The following is a 14033-nucleotide window of genomic DNA, read 5'->3' on the forward strand; positions in this document are numbered from 1 at the left end:
CTCTCCCTCCCCTCTGTGGAAATGATGGCAGCGTGCCATACAGAAGGCTGTGTACAATGGCCCAGGTCCCATTAAATCTGCGAAAGTTCCTTCCTGAGGTAAACATTGCCAGAAATAGTAATCCTGGCCTGAACTGGGGGGTTAAACAAGAGGGGAGCAATAATTCTCAGTGTGATAATGGAAATGGTTTCATTTTGCCCAGCAATGTGTGAGCGGACCGAGGTGTACTCATTCAGTTTTCTCTGTGTCTGATAAGACTTCCTGAAAAACACACAGGGAGCAATCAGGCCACAACAATGGAGGCTTTAAACTTCAGGTGGTCAGCAGTGCACAGTAGCACGACTTTGTTTCCACGTGACTCATAAAAGCCTCAGCATTGTGTTTTCATGTTGTTTGGTCAGAATAGACCCAGAGTGAAGGCCGACAAGCCCGTCAGGCAGGATTTGTGGAGGATTTGTTGGTTTTTAGAACTTTTTCAACAAAGAATGACTTAGATGTATCTTTGGAAAGTTAGGTTGTAGTATTTCAAACTTCAAAGCCATTCAAATGTTTAATCTGTGCAAAAGTCTTAGATTTCAAACAGGAATATCAAGGAAGCATCAGGCAGTGGTGGAAGAAGTACTTGATTTTGCTTTTACATAAGTAAAAGTACAGATACAGGAGTAAATAAATAACAGTAATACTTTACAATAAGTGTCCCTTTGTTAACGTGTACTCAGTGTATTTTTAAGCATTAATTTAACGTAGGGTCCCTTTATTAAAATCATTTAGTGCATTATTAAGCATTAATAAACAAAGAGTCTCTTTATTAACATTATTCAGTGCATTACTAAGCATTAACAAACAAAAAGTCCATTTATTAAAGTTACTTAGTATGTTATTAAGCAATAACAAACCTCTTATTAATGTTCCCAATATCGTTATGGTTAAGCAGTATACTTTATTAAATAGTTTATTAATGCTTAACAATGCACTAAGTAACATTAATAAAGGGGGCCTCATTGTAAAGTGTTACCAAAGTTACTCACGTAAAAGTGAAAGTATCCATAAATATTTTACTTAAGTAAAATTATTAAAGTATGCATTTTCAAGTGTCCTGGTAAAAAGTAAAAGCGTTCAACTAATAATAGTGTAGAAGTATGCTATTGGACCAGCGGGTGAGGGCGAAACTCAAATGAAAGTATTAATTCGTTTAGAAAATGTAGTGGAGTAAAACAATAAAGTACTCAAAGTACAAATGCAGAAAATTTGTACTTAAGTATAGTAATGAAGTACTTTGTTACATTGCATTACTAACTGTAACTTTATATCAGGTTTCAGGCCTCAAAAGGTCAAAAGATGCTGACCTGATGGCTTAAAGGCATGAATAATTCCCTTTAATCTCTATATTTACAGATATTTTACAGTTTTAAATGCCATAATCTCATGAGACATAAAAATGTTTATATACATTAAGTTATATAATAGCTTGATTTTAAATGCCATAAACTAACATATCCAAGAACATGGTGGGTGGTATTAAATGCCTGGCATTCATTAAAGCATGCATTCCACCCTTTGTGCGTGAGTTTTAAACCAAGATCATCATAAAAAGGAAATGTGCACAAACTAACACACCGATGCTAAATCTTGCACCAATCTGGTGATCACTTTCACTGAGGTAAAGCTGCAGAAAAGCTGCATGCGTTGACAAATAGAAAAGGTGAAGTAGCCTAACCAGTGACAGCCTTTAATGGTTCCAGTTAGTCTTTTAATCAGAGTCACTGGAGCTGAGGGTGTCACCCTTCTGCCATCATCACTCATGCGGCTCCAGGACTTCAGACGGGAACGTCACAATGATGAACAGCAGGGAGTATTTCAGACTCGGAGGCAGATGCGTGAAATAAATGTGTCTTTTTGTGAACATGTGAGATTTTAAGCATCCAATCCTGCAGGAAAGTCGGGACTGTTTTCTGCACAAACGCACGTTCCAGCAGCAGAAAGCTGATCTGAGGCCCGATTTCCCACCGAGGAGCTCATCAGCACCTGAAATAACTCGAGGCGCGCTGCAGCGGCGGCCACATCCTCTTCCCTGGATTGTTTTGACTGCGTGATGGAGGGCAAACGTTAAGTGTCATTTTCTAATTTTAACCCGGAAACGTGTCACTCGAAAACACTATGATAGCAGGCAGTCAGGGTCGTCGGTGCTTCCGGCTGCATGAATCAAGACTAAATGAATGCGGGGGCCTTCAGAAGCCCATTGTTCCAACAACATGCGGGAGAAAACGTGCGGTCTGGAGGAGCAGACCCGACAGAAGCAGTTAACGTGTTTTAGTGTAATTTTAGACACGATCAAAGTCTATGTGCGCCAAAAAGAGTCTATTGTATCCAAATCCCATTTCTAGAAATCATTATTGGCCAGAACCCATCTTAAGGAACCTTGCGGGTGAAGTATCGCCTCTGAAGTTAATTGTGTTTTTGCGCAGAAGGAGGAGGAGGGGGGAGGGTCGTTTCCTCTGTTTATTATGAGCATGGGGACGGATTTGCGTCACCGTGCAACTTGCAGGTTGAGATAAAGTAGCGCAAATATTGAACAAGGGAAGTTCTAGCACTCATTATAAAGTTTTCCTCCCTTCTCCTCCGGAAGAAATAAGGATTTCTGCTGTATCCTAAAATACTAAAGCAGGTTCTATTTTGGGGCGCAAATTTAGCAAGCGCATCCGCTCATTTAGCGCGAATCACAGCCCATCAAAAACAGGATGAGATGGAGCTAATAGAGCCTCCATTGGGCCCCGGCTTGTTTATTATTAATTATGCGTTATTATACTTACATAGCTTTACAGTTTCTGTTGTTTTAAGGTGTCAAAATCCAAATTTGATCAGTTTAATCAAAGAGATATCCAAACACGGATCGTGCGTAAAGATGTGCGTAAACGTGAGGGCCGGGGGGGGGGGGGGGGGGGGGGGGGGGGGCGCTCCCATTTAAGAGATCAATCCATCATCTCAAGATCAAAATTGTGTGTGTGTGTGTGTGTGTGTGTGTGTGTGTGCGTGTGTGCGTGTGTGTGTGTGTGTGTGTGTGTGTGTGTGTGTGTGTGTGTGTGTGTGTGTGTTCCTAATTTGCTAGTGCGTGCTGTGAGCAGACGCAGCGCACCCCCATTGGCTCAGGAAGCGACCAATCAGTGTCAGCGGAGGAACTTCAGAGTGGAACTGCGTTGTTGGAGTTTCAGAGCTGCGAGAGCAATTTTGGCGTTTCCAGCCAAAGGACGGGCTTCTGAAACTCCGATCGCGTTTCTTTTTTCTTAAAAAAATAAAATACATGTTTGTGTTTTTATACGGTTAGCTGAGAAACAGCCGCTAGAAGCTCCGGGATGTACACGACCGGGCTCAACCCGTTTTACGCATCAAACTTCAGCCTCTGGTCCGCGTACTGTGCCGGAGGCTTCACGGTGGACTCGGTGAAGAAACCGTCGTTTTGCATCGCAGACATCTTGCAGGCTGGAGATGCGGAGAACATCCAGGGATCGTCCGCCCTCATGGTGCACATGGGACACCACCATCACCATCACCACCGGGCACAACAAGCGCATCCCGGCACCTCGCCGCTGCGCCCTTCTCCCGTCGCGCCGGAGACCTCTGTGTTCGGTGCCAGAGTGAATCCAGCTTCCCCGTACCACAGACACGGACTACAGCTCACATCCGTCTCCAGGACGTCTTTTAGCTCCCAACAAGCACCACCGCCCTCCAGCAACGACCTCAAATTTGGAATTGATCGGATTTTATCCACAGACTTTGATTCAAAATGCAAAGAAAAGTCCACTTTAAGAGGTGAGAGAGACCTTTTAAATGTGTAAAAAAAAGTGTTTTTCTAGACACACAAAGAATAATGAATATGAATATTTTAGGATTTCATGAAGCAAGAGTTTTAGAAACTGAAACCAGAAATAGTTTTGCACATGTGCAGTCACTTACCTGCTTCATAGCACTGATAGGCTTGTTCACTAAGTGGTTAGTGCGTAAATACCCTCAGAATGAGGAGTCCTGTGTTGACATCCTCCTACTTTCCCCCTTAACAAGAGGTCAAAGGTCAGGATCAGCAGCTGCAGATGCACTTTAGGTCAAAATCACACATTTAGACCTAAGATCACTGCCCTCTTTGCTGCTCTGTGTCCTAACTGAATGAAGGCCATCATCTCTCGCTCTGTAACAGATCTCACTTCCATCGTTAGCTCAAACCGTCAGTCAGGCATCCACATCCCCGTTCAGCCTCCGGCCAGCCAATACTTCTCCGCCATAGAGCCCGGGATGAGCGACGCATCCTCCATGATGAGTTCACTAGGCAGCAGCAGCAGCATCAGCATCAGCAGCAGCAGACACTCAGGCCAGCATCAGTTTCAGGACACCTTCCCAGGTAGACATCACACCTATAGAGTAGACGAGATACGCTGTGTTTTCTCTCTCTCCCTGTCTGACTGGACTCTCCTTTGGCTTTAACCTCGTGTCCTCCTTGTGGTTTTGTCCTTTCAGGGCCTTACGCCGTCCTCACAAAAGACACAATGCCTCAGACCTACAAGAGGAAAAGGTCGTGGTCCAGGGCTGTGTTTTCAAACCTGCAGAGGAAAGGTCTGGAGAAGAGATTTGAAATCCAGAAGTATGTCACCAAGCCAGACAGAAAGCAGCTGGCTGCCATGCTGGGGCTCACAGATGCTCAGGTGAGGCAGCAGAAGGGAATTAAACCCCAACCTAAAGGTTTATTCAACAAAACTACGTTTATTAAGAAATCCTACTGAGATTTTCTATTATCACTCATTTTCACAATTAAAGCTGTAATGGTTAAGTCAAATCGCTTTATTTTTTATATAGTGTTACTTTTAATAGGAATGGATGCAAAAGAAGCTATTACTATGGCAACACCTCCACAAAATGACATGAAACCAGGATGACTCTTGAGTTTTTTTCCCCCGCATTCTGTGGTTCTGAAGTTCTTCACCACAAAATATAAAATCAACTAAATAATCAGGAAGGAAATTAAGTACTCTCTGAAAAACAATGGGTCGAACTAACCCAAAGTTTCACCCAGTGGCTTTAATACAACAGTTGGTTTATGAAAATAACCTAGTATTTCTTAGTGTTAAAAAAGAAAATGCAGAAAAGGATTTTATATATTATTTAAAAGAACAAAAAAAATTTGTTGCATTTTTGCAAAAATTTTAGTTCTGTTTTGATGCATTGATTTTCTCATTATTATTATTATTATTATTATTATTATTATTATTATTATTGTTGTTGTTGTTGTTGTTGTTAATAATAATAATAATAATAATAATAATAATAATAATAATAATAAAGTTGACTTAGCCAAACTCAGAGCTCTTATTTAAAGTTAAGAAATTATTTAAAACATGAAGGCAAATGTTTGATTATTTTCTAAATCTTTTAAGATTTGTCTTAATTCTTTTGTGGCCACTGTCATGTATTTTTATATTTATTGCAGCGTTTTTGTTATTTATGGTTGAATAAATTGCTCCTATTAGATGAAATTTTGATGAACATTTTCAACAATGCAAAGTGAATTCAGTGCAGCAAAATATTTTAGAAGAAACAAAAGAAACGAAGAAAAACGTTAGAACATTTTTGAATGAATTGTGGTGGAAAACCGCAGATATTTTTTTTCTAAATGTGTTCTGGATATATTTAATCTAAGCTGAACGCATGTTTTCAGGTGAAAGTGTGGTTCCAGAACAGGCGCATGAAGTGGAGACACTCCAAAGAGGCCCAGGCTCAGAAGGACAAGGAGAAGGACGAGAAGCCGGATCAGAGTGTCTCTGAGGCGGGCAGCATGGAGGCCAAAGAGTCGCTGGAGTCCGAGTGTGAGAGCGAGGCTCGGAGCGACAGCGAATCCGACGAGGCAGAGGAAGAAAACGAACATTTGGACATTTGTGAACATAACAAGACGAGCGTGATCATGAGCGGGAGCGCGCAGGCGAGCGGCGTGGACGCGGGGCCCACGGTCACGGACACCGTGGGCGCGCCGGTCCTGATATGAACCCTGTGGGTTGATCTGAACACATCTCTGAGTTTTTCACAGAATAAAGAGGAGACTGTAGCAACCAGACAGGTCCGTTTGTTTCCTGAAAGCAGGAAAAACAAATATCAGTTTAGGATGGCACACCCGCGCAGAATGAAGGAATGGAAACACGGTCAATTTTCCACATGTTGCTGTTTTTTAAGGCTCTAATAACAAAACCAAAGATAATTTAAGCTCACAAGGACTCGTGGCCTGCAGTGTTTCTGTTTTATTATCATATTATTTTAGTGAGTTGAGGATGTTTTCCTGTTCTGAATCACATGAAAAGGTTGTGAATTTTATTGTCTGGTTCTGAACCACCGTTAGGAGCTGTAAATGAAATCTCAGAACATCACAGCAGTGTTCGTGTATTTAGTTTTTTATTTGAATAAATAGTTGTACTATTTTGTTAATATTTGCACTGAAAATACTGTAAATAAAATGTACTTGTAACTTGGGCTTTTCATGTTATTATTATTATTATTATTATTTGCTTTTAATCTGATAAAATAAGGGAATAAAATAAACAGATTTCAGGTAAATTTAAACAAAATTAAACACCAATACGTCGAACAAAAGGCTACAAACTAAAAACAGTAAACATCATAAATAATTTTTGTTAAATGTCTAACAATATTACCAACTTTTTTTGATGATACTATAAAAATAAAGCTAAAATATGGATTGTTTTCGTGATTTTTACTGCAGAAGTTCTTATTGCAGATGAGCGAACCGAGCATTGGGTTCTGGTTGGCCTCTGATTTATTCTCTGTATATGTTTGCTGACTCCAGATATTAGCCAGGACCCGGATGAGTAAAGTAATCAACAGTGTGTCCCTGTATGGTTTTATTTGCACCAACTTCTAAAAAAGCTTCTTGGGAGGTTATTAGTCCAAATTAAGCGAAACTCGAATAATTAAAGGAAAAAGATCAAACATCTCAGGTGTATAGGTGATTTTCAGCTGCAACATGTGCAGCCTAATTTAAGGATATCATGACACACGTGTCTGTTAATCTGTCTCTGCTTGTGGGAGTCAGTGCATTTCACGTGATTCACAAATACTTTTATTTTCTGCCCAGTGTTGCTGTAAAATATCTGTATTTATGCAACATTTCCAGAAAATTCGTTCCAAATAAATAAATAAATATCCGGAGCCATCTGTGGGTCAGTAAAGATTTCACGTTGAGCTTAAGAGGATTTTCTAAAATATTTATTGTATATATCAGTGTCAGCTGGCCTCAGCCATTGAGAGGTTTGTTGATGGAAAATGAAGCCAGCGGGAGTTTCATGGGCAAACAAAAGTAGTGAGGGGCTTATGTCAAATAAATATCTGCCTTCTGCTCCACTAAAGCCATGAACACAAATTATCTCAAACAAATCACTCATAACACTTTAAAGGCAACAAATATGAAAAAATTATGAAATGTACTCTATTTAAACATATAATCTGGTAATATTTGACTTTTTAGTCAATAAAAATGACCTTATTTGAAATGTTAGAGGATTAAATATTATTGTTTTTGCACCCTTTAACCTGCACTTGGTCATTTGACACAAATGTTAAACTTTGAAATTACTTTTGGAGATAAAAATTTCAATTTGTTCACAGAAATGCTTTGATCTACATGCATGATTTTACACACACACACACACACACACACACACACACACACACACACACACACACACACACACACACACACACACACACACACACACACACAAAGAACTACTAGAAAATTAAATAAATCCACTTTTTCGGATTACATCATATCTGACTTTTATTATGTTAACAGCAGCATCATAACGAGTGACCTAAGAACTCAGACCACCACTGGCTTTGGGGTCCTCGGTCCGCTTCTCCGGAAACACAAGCGATCCCAGGAGAGCAGCTTTTTTTTCCCTTCTTTAGCTCACAACATCTTGGATTTCACTTTCCGAAATCCGGATACCTGAAAAGCAGATATTTTAACCCCAAACGGAGGGCCCTCTTCTCAATCATTGATGCTGAGTTTTGACGGCTGCTTTTCCAGACAAAACAGTCAATGTCCTGCTCTTCATCAGCCTCATATTAACTGCTAAACACCATTAGACGTCTGAGAGGGTTGAGATTTGAATTATACTCTAAAAAACTATAAATTACTTTAGTGTTTGCAAGAGTGCAATAACAAAAACAATCCAAACGCTTCACATAATGCCGAGAGGTCTTGATTTGTGAACCGTCCTGGAAGATTTAACGAGCAGGATAAGAGAAAGTCCATCTGGCTTGCACTTAATGTCAGCCATTAAAAGCTGTCCTCTGCGTGTCTCTTGGCAACCGAGGACACGGCAGCCCATAAAACACACCAACCTCGCAGGTTTCACCGTTATTTAACACTTTGAAGTAAATGAAAATAACCGCACTGAACAAATTGCTTTTGTGGGGGAAAAAGAGGAGTTAGGAGTGGGATTAACGTGACTAAACGCCATGATGTCTCAAGGGTTTTGAGGTCTTATCTGTGAAGATGTTGGATAGGCTGCTGGAGATTCCTCCTGCGCCGTCATCATGCATCAGAGGAGTCTTTTTAAGGCCTTATGCAGAATAATGAAGCTGATGAAAGATGTGTTTAAGAAAACAACAAAAGTTTGTTTCTACTCTAGGGGTTAATTTTGCTTGGATCCGTAATTGTCGCAAGGATTTGCAGGAAAATTATTGTGTCAAGATAGAAGAAGTTCGCAGATAAGAAAATGCATCAGTTGTGTCAGAATGAGTTTATTAAGATGACTTGTTGTGCATAATTTAATTGGATTATCTGCTCTGCATCTTTTTACGTTAAAAAAGAAAAATTTGCTGATAATTTTATCATTTGTGGTCACTAAATCTCTCATTTATGCCTCCAAACGAACTTGAACGTGTGAAAATAATTGACATTTTATTTGCTGACAATGATCTGAAGATAAACAGGATAACTGTAAGTATCCATATAAGAAATAAAACACTTATTGGTAGCTAAACATTTTTAGGTTTAGCATTAATCAACACAGTCCTCTGATTGGCTGAAATTGATGCTTAATCTCACCATTTGACGGTTAAGCTTTTCAGATGGTTTAATCCAGTAAAAACAACAAAATGTGACATTTAATCTAACTTTACATCACAATCAGCTGACAAGCATATTTTACCAATCAGCTAAGCATCATAACATCCGTGTTTTTTTTCTTTTTTACCAAAGTTTGACCTCTGATATTCAACTATAATTGCGTCTTTCATAACCAACATATGGAAAATTTCAAATTTGCTACACCAAGCAAAAAAAAAAATGAGTCAAACTAAAGGTCTTGTTCTGTTTGTTGCAGATTATTGAGCAAGGAATCCTGACCTCAGTGCAATAACTGATGATATTAAAGCTTTTAGGTTGTAAAACTGTCGTGTTAGCATCGGAGGTCCAACAGGAAGCACAAACATGTGACATTCTTGAACTCACCGCATCGATGTTCTGTGGTGTTTGTTTGGCATTTTGTGATTTTTTTTCTTTAATTAGGTTTATTTTTTAATAAATGAGTCATTTGCTTGTTTAATGTTGATATTTTCTCCATTTAACACTTCAGACGAGACATAAACGCAGATGAGCGAGTCAGAAAAGTTCCACTATAGGTGGAGGCTGAAGGGTGCGTTCAAAGCTGCGACAAATATTAAAACATACTTCTTAGTATTTTCAGAAATTCTCTTTCTAAAATGTAATTTTACATTTTCCGCACAAATCTTGTGCTTTTCTTGAACACTTGATTGTGTTTCTGCATCTGCAGAAACATGCTAACCGGCGCTGACCATGTTTCCCGCTCACACAGGAGCCGCTGCCACATTTCCTAAAACGCCACATTATTGAGTGCTTTTTTAACATGGTTGCAGTTTCCAAGCATCTTGGCTCTGCTTCCAAGACCCGGCTCTTGCCAGCAGTTGGGAGTGGAAGAAGAAGGAGAAGGGGGGGGGCATCTCAAGTTAAATTTAAAGATGTGTTTCTCTTGGACGTCGAGCTGCGCTGCCATAAACCAAGGGAGACATTTTCATGCTCCACATTTTTCATGGTTTCTCTCTGTTTCCTCCCTTCCTTTCTCGCTCCACCTTGGCTCCAGAGTTACCTAGTGCCAGCGAGGCACCGTGGGGTGGCCGGTTCCTCCCTCCCAGCCTCCAGAGCCTCCTCCTCCCTCCCTTTGAGCCTCCTCTGAAATGTTCTCCATGGTTGCCTCCTGGATGGCTCCCTCTCAGAGGAGAACACCTGTGGGAATCCACCACCTGGACGGCACATCTTAAGCTCTCTTTCACCACTGTTCTCAAATAATACACTGAGAGCTGACGGCCTGTAGTTCTCTGACCTACCGCCATGTTTTTTATTGTAGCCAAGAAGGAGCCGTTTTATTGCAGACTGCAGACCGCCGTCTTGAGCCAGCCTTGTGTGGTGCACGCTGTAATTTGTGAAGGGGATGCAGAGGTTTGGTATTAATTAGGGATGTGAAATGGCAGCGGTCCGACCGCCTGCCCATTTCCATAGAGGCTAAATTCACTGAGTGATGTACACTTTGGGAGGGGGATTATGGCTGAGCTCTGGCTGCCCGCTGAGATGCAAACACAAAAGGGAGGATGTTAAAAGCACTTTTCATTTCACATGACCTGTCATCAGCAGCAAATTTTCACTCTGCCGTTTGGAAGCAGGGGTGAACTGCCTGCGGCTTTAAAACCAACCGTTTGCTCGGTCCAAGCATCAATCAGAGTGGATGTGTGCAAATGAAAGAGTTTTAGACCTCACCGCTGGCTTTCAGGAGCATGAAGTTATTCTTTCACTCGCTGATGAGGATATCATGTTATAAGAGTTTAGGTACAAATTACAATGATCCTTTAAACCAACCCAAAAAGCAAAATTTATAGTTTTTTTTTAAGCTTTGATGAATCCTGAATGAGCCATTCATCAAAGAATCTGAAGGCCCCATTCTACGGTAAACAATCATTAAATCATGAATGGTCTTCGTGTTCTTAGTTCTTTTAAGATTCAGATGTATTGGAACGTTCAAAGTTTGCTTTTAACATTATATAGAATAACCTTTTACAATCTGAGACTTGTGTTAAACTCACATTAAACCAAAACTTTGTGATTTTCTAAATCAAGAATCGTAGATAATGTCTCACAGATCAGAAGGTCAAAGAACGAAGAAGAGGAAGAAGAAGAAGACGATCTTTTTGAAAGCGCCTCTCAAGATAAAAATCACGAGGCGGTTCACAAAAACAAAAACAAAAAATGTTTAAGTATAAAAAGATTTCTAAAATGATTAAAAATATGATTCTAATGAAAAAGAACCCAAAAATGTAAGGAAAGAAGAAGAAAGTATCATTTCTATAGCGCCTCTCAAGATAAAAATCACGACGCGTTTCACAAAAACAAAAAATGTAAAAATATAAAAATAATTTAGAAAATGGTTAAAATATATTTAAAATGAGCAAAAAATTGACAGTTGTGATTAAAAAATGTTTAGAAAGAGAGAGAGATTGAATAGGAAAGAGGGAAATCAGTGGATCCTGAGGAAGGTGGAATTGGTGGGGAGAGCAGAATAAAGAGAGAGTGGTGAAGAAGGTCATACAAAAGCCAGCTTGAACAAGTGAGTCTTCAGCTGCTTTTTAAAGGAGTTCACTGAGTCCACTGATCTCAGGCTCGGGGGAGAGAGTTCCAGAGTCTGGGGGTCCACAGCAGCAAATGATCTGTCACCTTTGGTCTTTAGCCTGGTGCTGCACAACCAGTAGGCTTTGATCACTGGACCTCAGGGACCTGCTGGGGGTGTAGGGACTAAGAAGATCATCAATGTAAGATGGTGCTTGTCCATGTAAGGCCCTATAGACCAGAACCAGGATCTTGAAATGAACCCTGAAGTTGGCTGGCAGCCAGTGAAGCTGGAGGAGAAGCGGGGTGATGTGGGTGTGTTTGGAGGACTTGGTCAGAAGCCGAGCACAGGCGTTCTGAACCACCTGTAGACTTTTGCCCAGACCAGCACATTCTCACACCCAAGGCAACAAAATATGATGCGTGTGACCAAGCGTCAATATATGACGATTTGGGGCGCCCCAGCGCATCAGGAAACGACAATCAGGGACAAACAGCTGACACAGCATCCCAGAGTGTCGGTATTCGACGCTGGTGGTGAGACGGACATTAAAACTACTTGTAAACTACTTAACCTACCCCTCACCCCAATCCTAACTTTAAGGTCACAGTTGATGGGCCTTAAGGTTAGGATTGGGGTGAGGGGAAGGTTAAATAGTCGAATAATGTACATGTGACCATGCGCGCCAAACAGTGATGCCAGCGGAGCCACGTGACCCAGCATGTCCCTGATTGTCGTCTCCTGATGCGCTGGGGCGTCCCGAATCGTCATATAATAACGCCTTGGGTGTGAGAATGTGTTGCTCAGACACGTGAAAAGAGAGTTGCAGTAGTCTAAGCGTGAGGAGATGAAGGTGTGGATAACTGTCTCAAGTTCAGAGCGGGACAGAATGGGACTCAGTTTAGCAATGTTCCTGAGATGGAAGAAGGAAGAGTGAACAAGAGAACTGACATGAGAATACAGGGTGAGAAATGGGTCAAAGGTCACACCAAGATTCCTGATGGAAGGTTTGGTGTGGGAAGCAAGCTGACCAAGAGAGTCTCTGACTTTGGGAACCAGCTTATCTGGGGCACAGATGAGGATCTCAGTCTTATCTTCATTCAGCTGTAGAAAGCTCCCACCATGCAGGTTTTGATAGAGTCTAAGCAGGTGTGTAACAGCTGCAGCTTAAAGGGAGAGAGGGATAAAGGGAGAGAAAATGAATAGGAAAGAGGGAAATGAATGGATCCCGAGAAAGGCGGAAAAAGAACAGAATAAGGAAAGGGTGGTGATGAAGGTCACACAAAAAACAGCTTGAACAGGTAAGTTTTCAGCTGCTTTTTAAGGGAGACCACTGAGTCCACTGACCAAGAGAGTCTCTGACTTTGGGAACCAGCTTGTCTGGGGCACAGATGAGGATCTCATTCTTATCTTCATTCAGCTGAAGAAAGCTCCCACCATCCAGGTTTTGATAGAGTCTAAGCAGGTGTGTAACAGCTGCAGCTTAGACATCTCATGGGGCTTAAAGGAGATGTACAGTTGGATGTCATCTGCATAAAGATGGTAGGAGATTCCTTTGAAGGAGCTCAGTATGTGCTGAAGAGGAAGCAGATAGAGGAAGAAGAGTAGGATTCCCAGCACAGAGCCTTGTGGGACACCATTGCGAGGGAGGTGGTAGAAGGCCAGAACTTGGAGATGGCTACAGAGAAGGAACACTCAGACAAATAAGAGGAAAACCACTCCAGAGCAGATCCTGATAGGCCTACCCAGTCTCTCAGCCTCTCCAGTATCAGGTGATGATCAACAGTGTCAAAGGCTGCAGTCAGGTCCAGCAGGACCAGAACAGAACGAGTATCAGTCTATCAATATCTTGAAGAAAATTTGTCTTTTAAGAATCACAGGTTGGGTTTTTACAAACGAAATAGAGCTTGTTTCTTCTTTAGTGCGAGGAAACGACTTTTACAAGCTACTTGGTTGTCAGTGCTGGATTAAGGGTCTATTTTGTTACCTGGCAAGACATTCAATACAAGTAAATGTATAGTCTGACCTCACAACCCATAGACAGAGGTCGTTTCTCAATAGTGCATTCTTGTGTACTTGACAAGTATGATCTTGGCTAATACTCCAGAAAGTCCATTCTACCGAGTATGGAAGGACAAGGATGGCATCTCGAACCAAGTTGTACTCCGTTCTATCACGTCAAAAATAACCTGACATAAAAATAAAAGTGTAGTTTGTCCTTTAAATAAGAAAATAACAACAAATACATATTATTTGTACAATTTTGGTTCACTTTTGATCAAATTTAATAAAATACCAGTAGTTCTTGCTGTCGAATGAAGAAAAAAGTTTCTTTGTCATCAAAAGAGAGCAACGCTT

At 40.9% G+C, this 14033-nt stretch overlaps 1 protein-coding gene across 2 annotated transcripts; it reads left to right on the forward strand.

Annotated features, from left to right (window-relative positions):
- Window positions 1–3183: 3183 nt before the first annotated feature.
- On the forward strand, window positions 3184–6257 carry hlx1 (H2.0-like homeo box 1 (Drosophila)). Of its 2 annotated transcripts, XM_015947467.3 has the most exons (4): window positions 3184–3807; window positions 4190–4390; window positions 4507–4691; window positions 5702–6257. In XM_015947467.3, exons 1-4 carry the CDS (start codon window positions 3351–3353, stop codon window positions 6023–6025), a joined length of 1167 nt encoding a protein of 388 aa, XP_015802953.1. In that variant the 5' UTR covers window positions 3184–3350; the 3' UTR covers window positions 6026–6257. The 2 variants fall into 2 exon arrangements, with proteins under 2 accessions (XP_015802953.1, XP_015802954.1); XM_015947468.3 differs by lacking the exon at window positions 4190–4390.
- Window positions 6258–14033: the final 7776 nt, after the last annotated feature.

The sequence above is a fragment of the Nothobranchius furzeri genome, chromosome 2, assembly GCF_043380555.1.
Source record: "Nothobranchius furzeri strain GRZ-AD chromosome 2, NfurGRZ-RIMD1, whole genome shotgun sequence".
NCBI classification, from domain to species: Eukaryota; Metazoa; Chordata; class Actinopteri; order Cyprinodontiformes; family Nothobranchiidae; genus Nothobranchius; species Nothobranchius furzeri.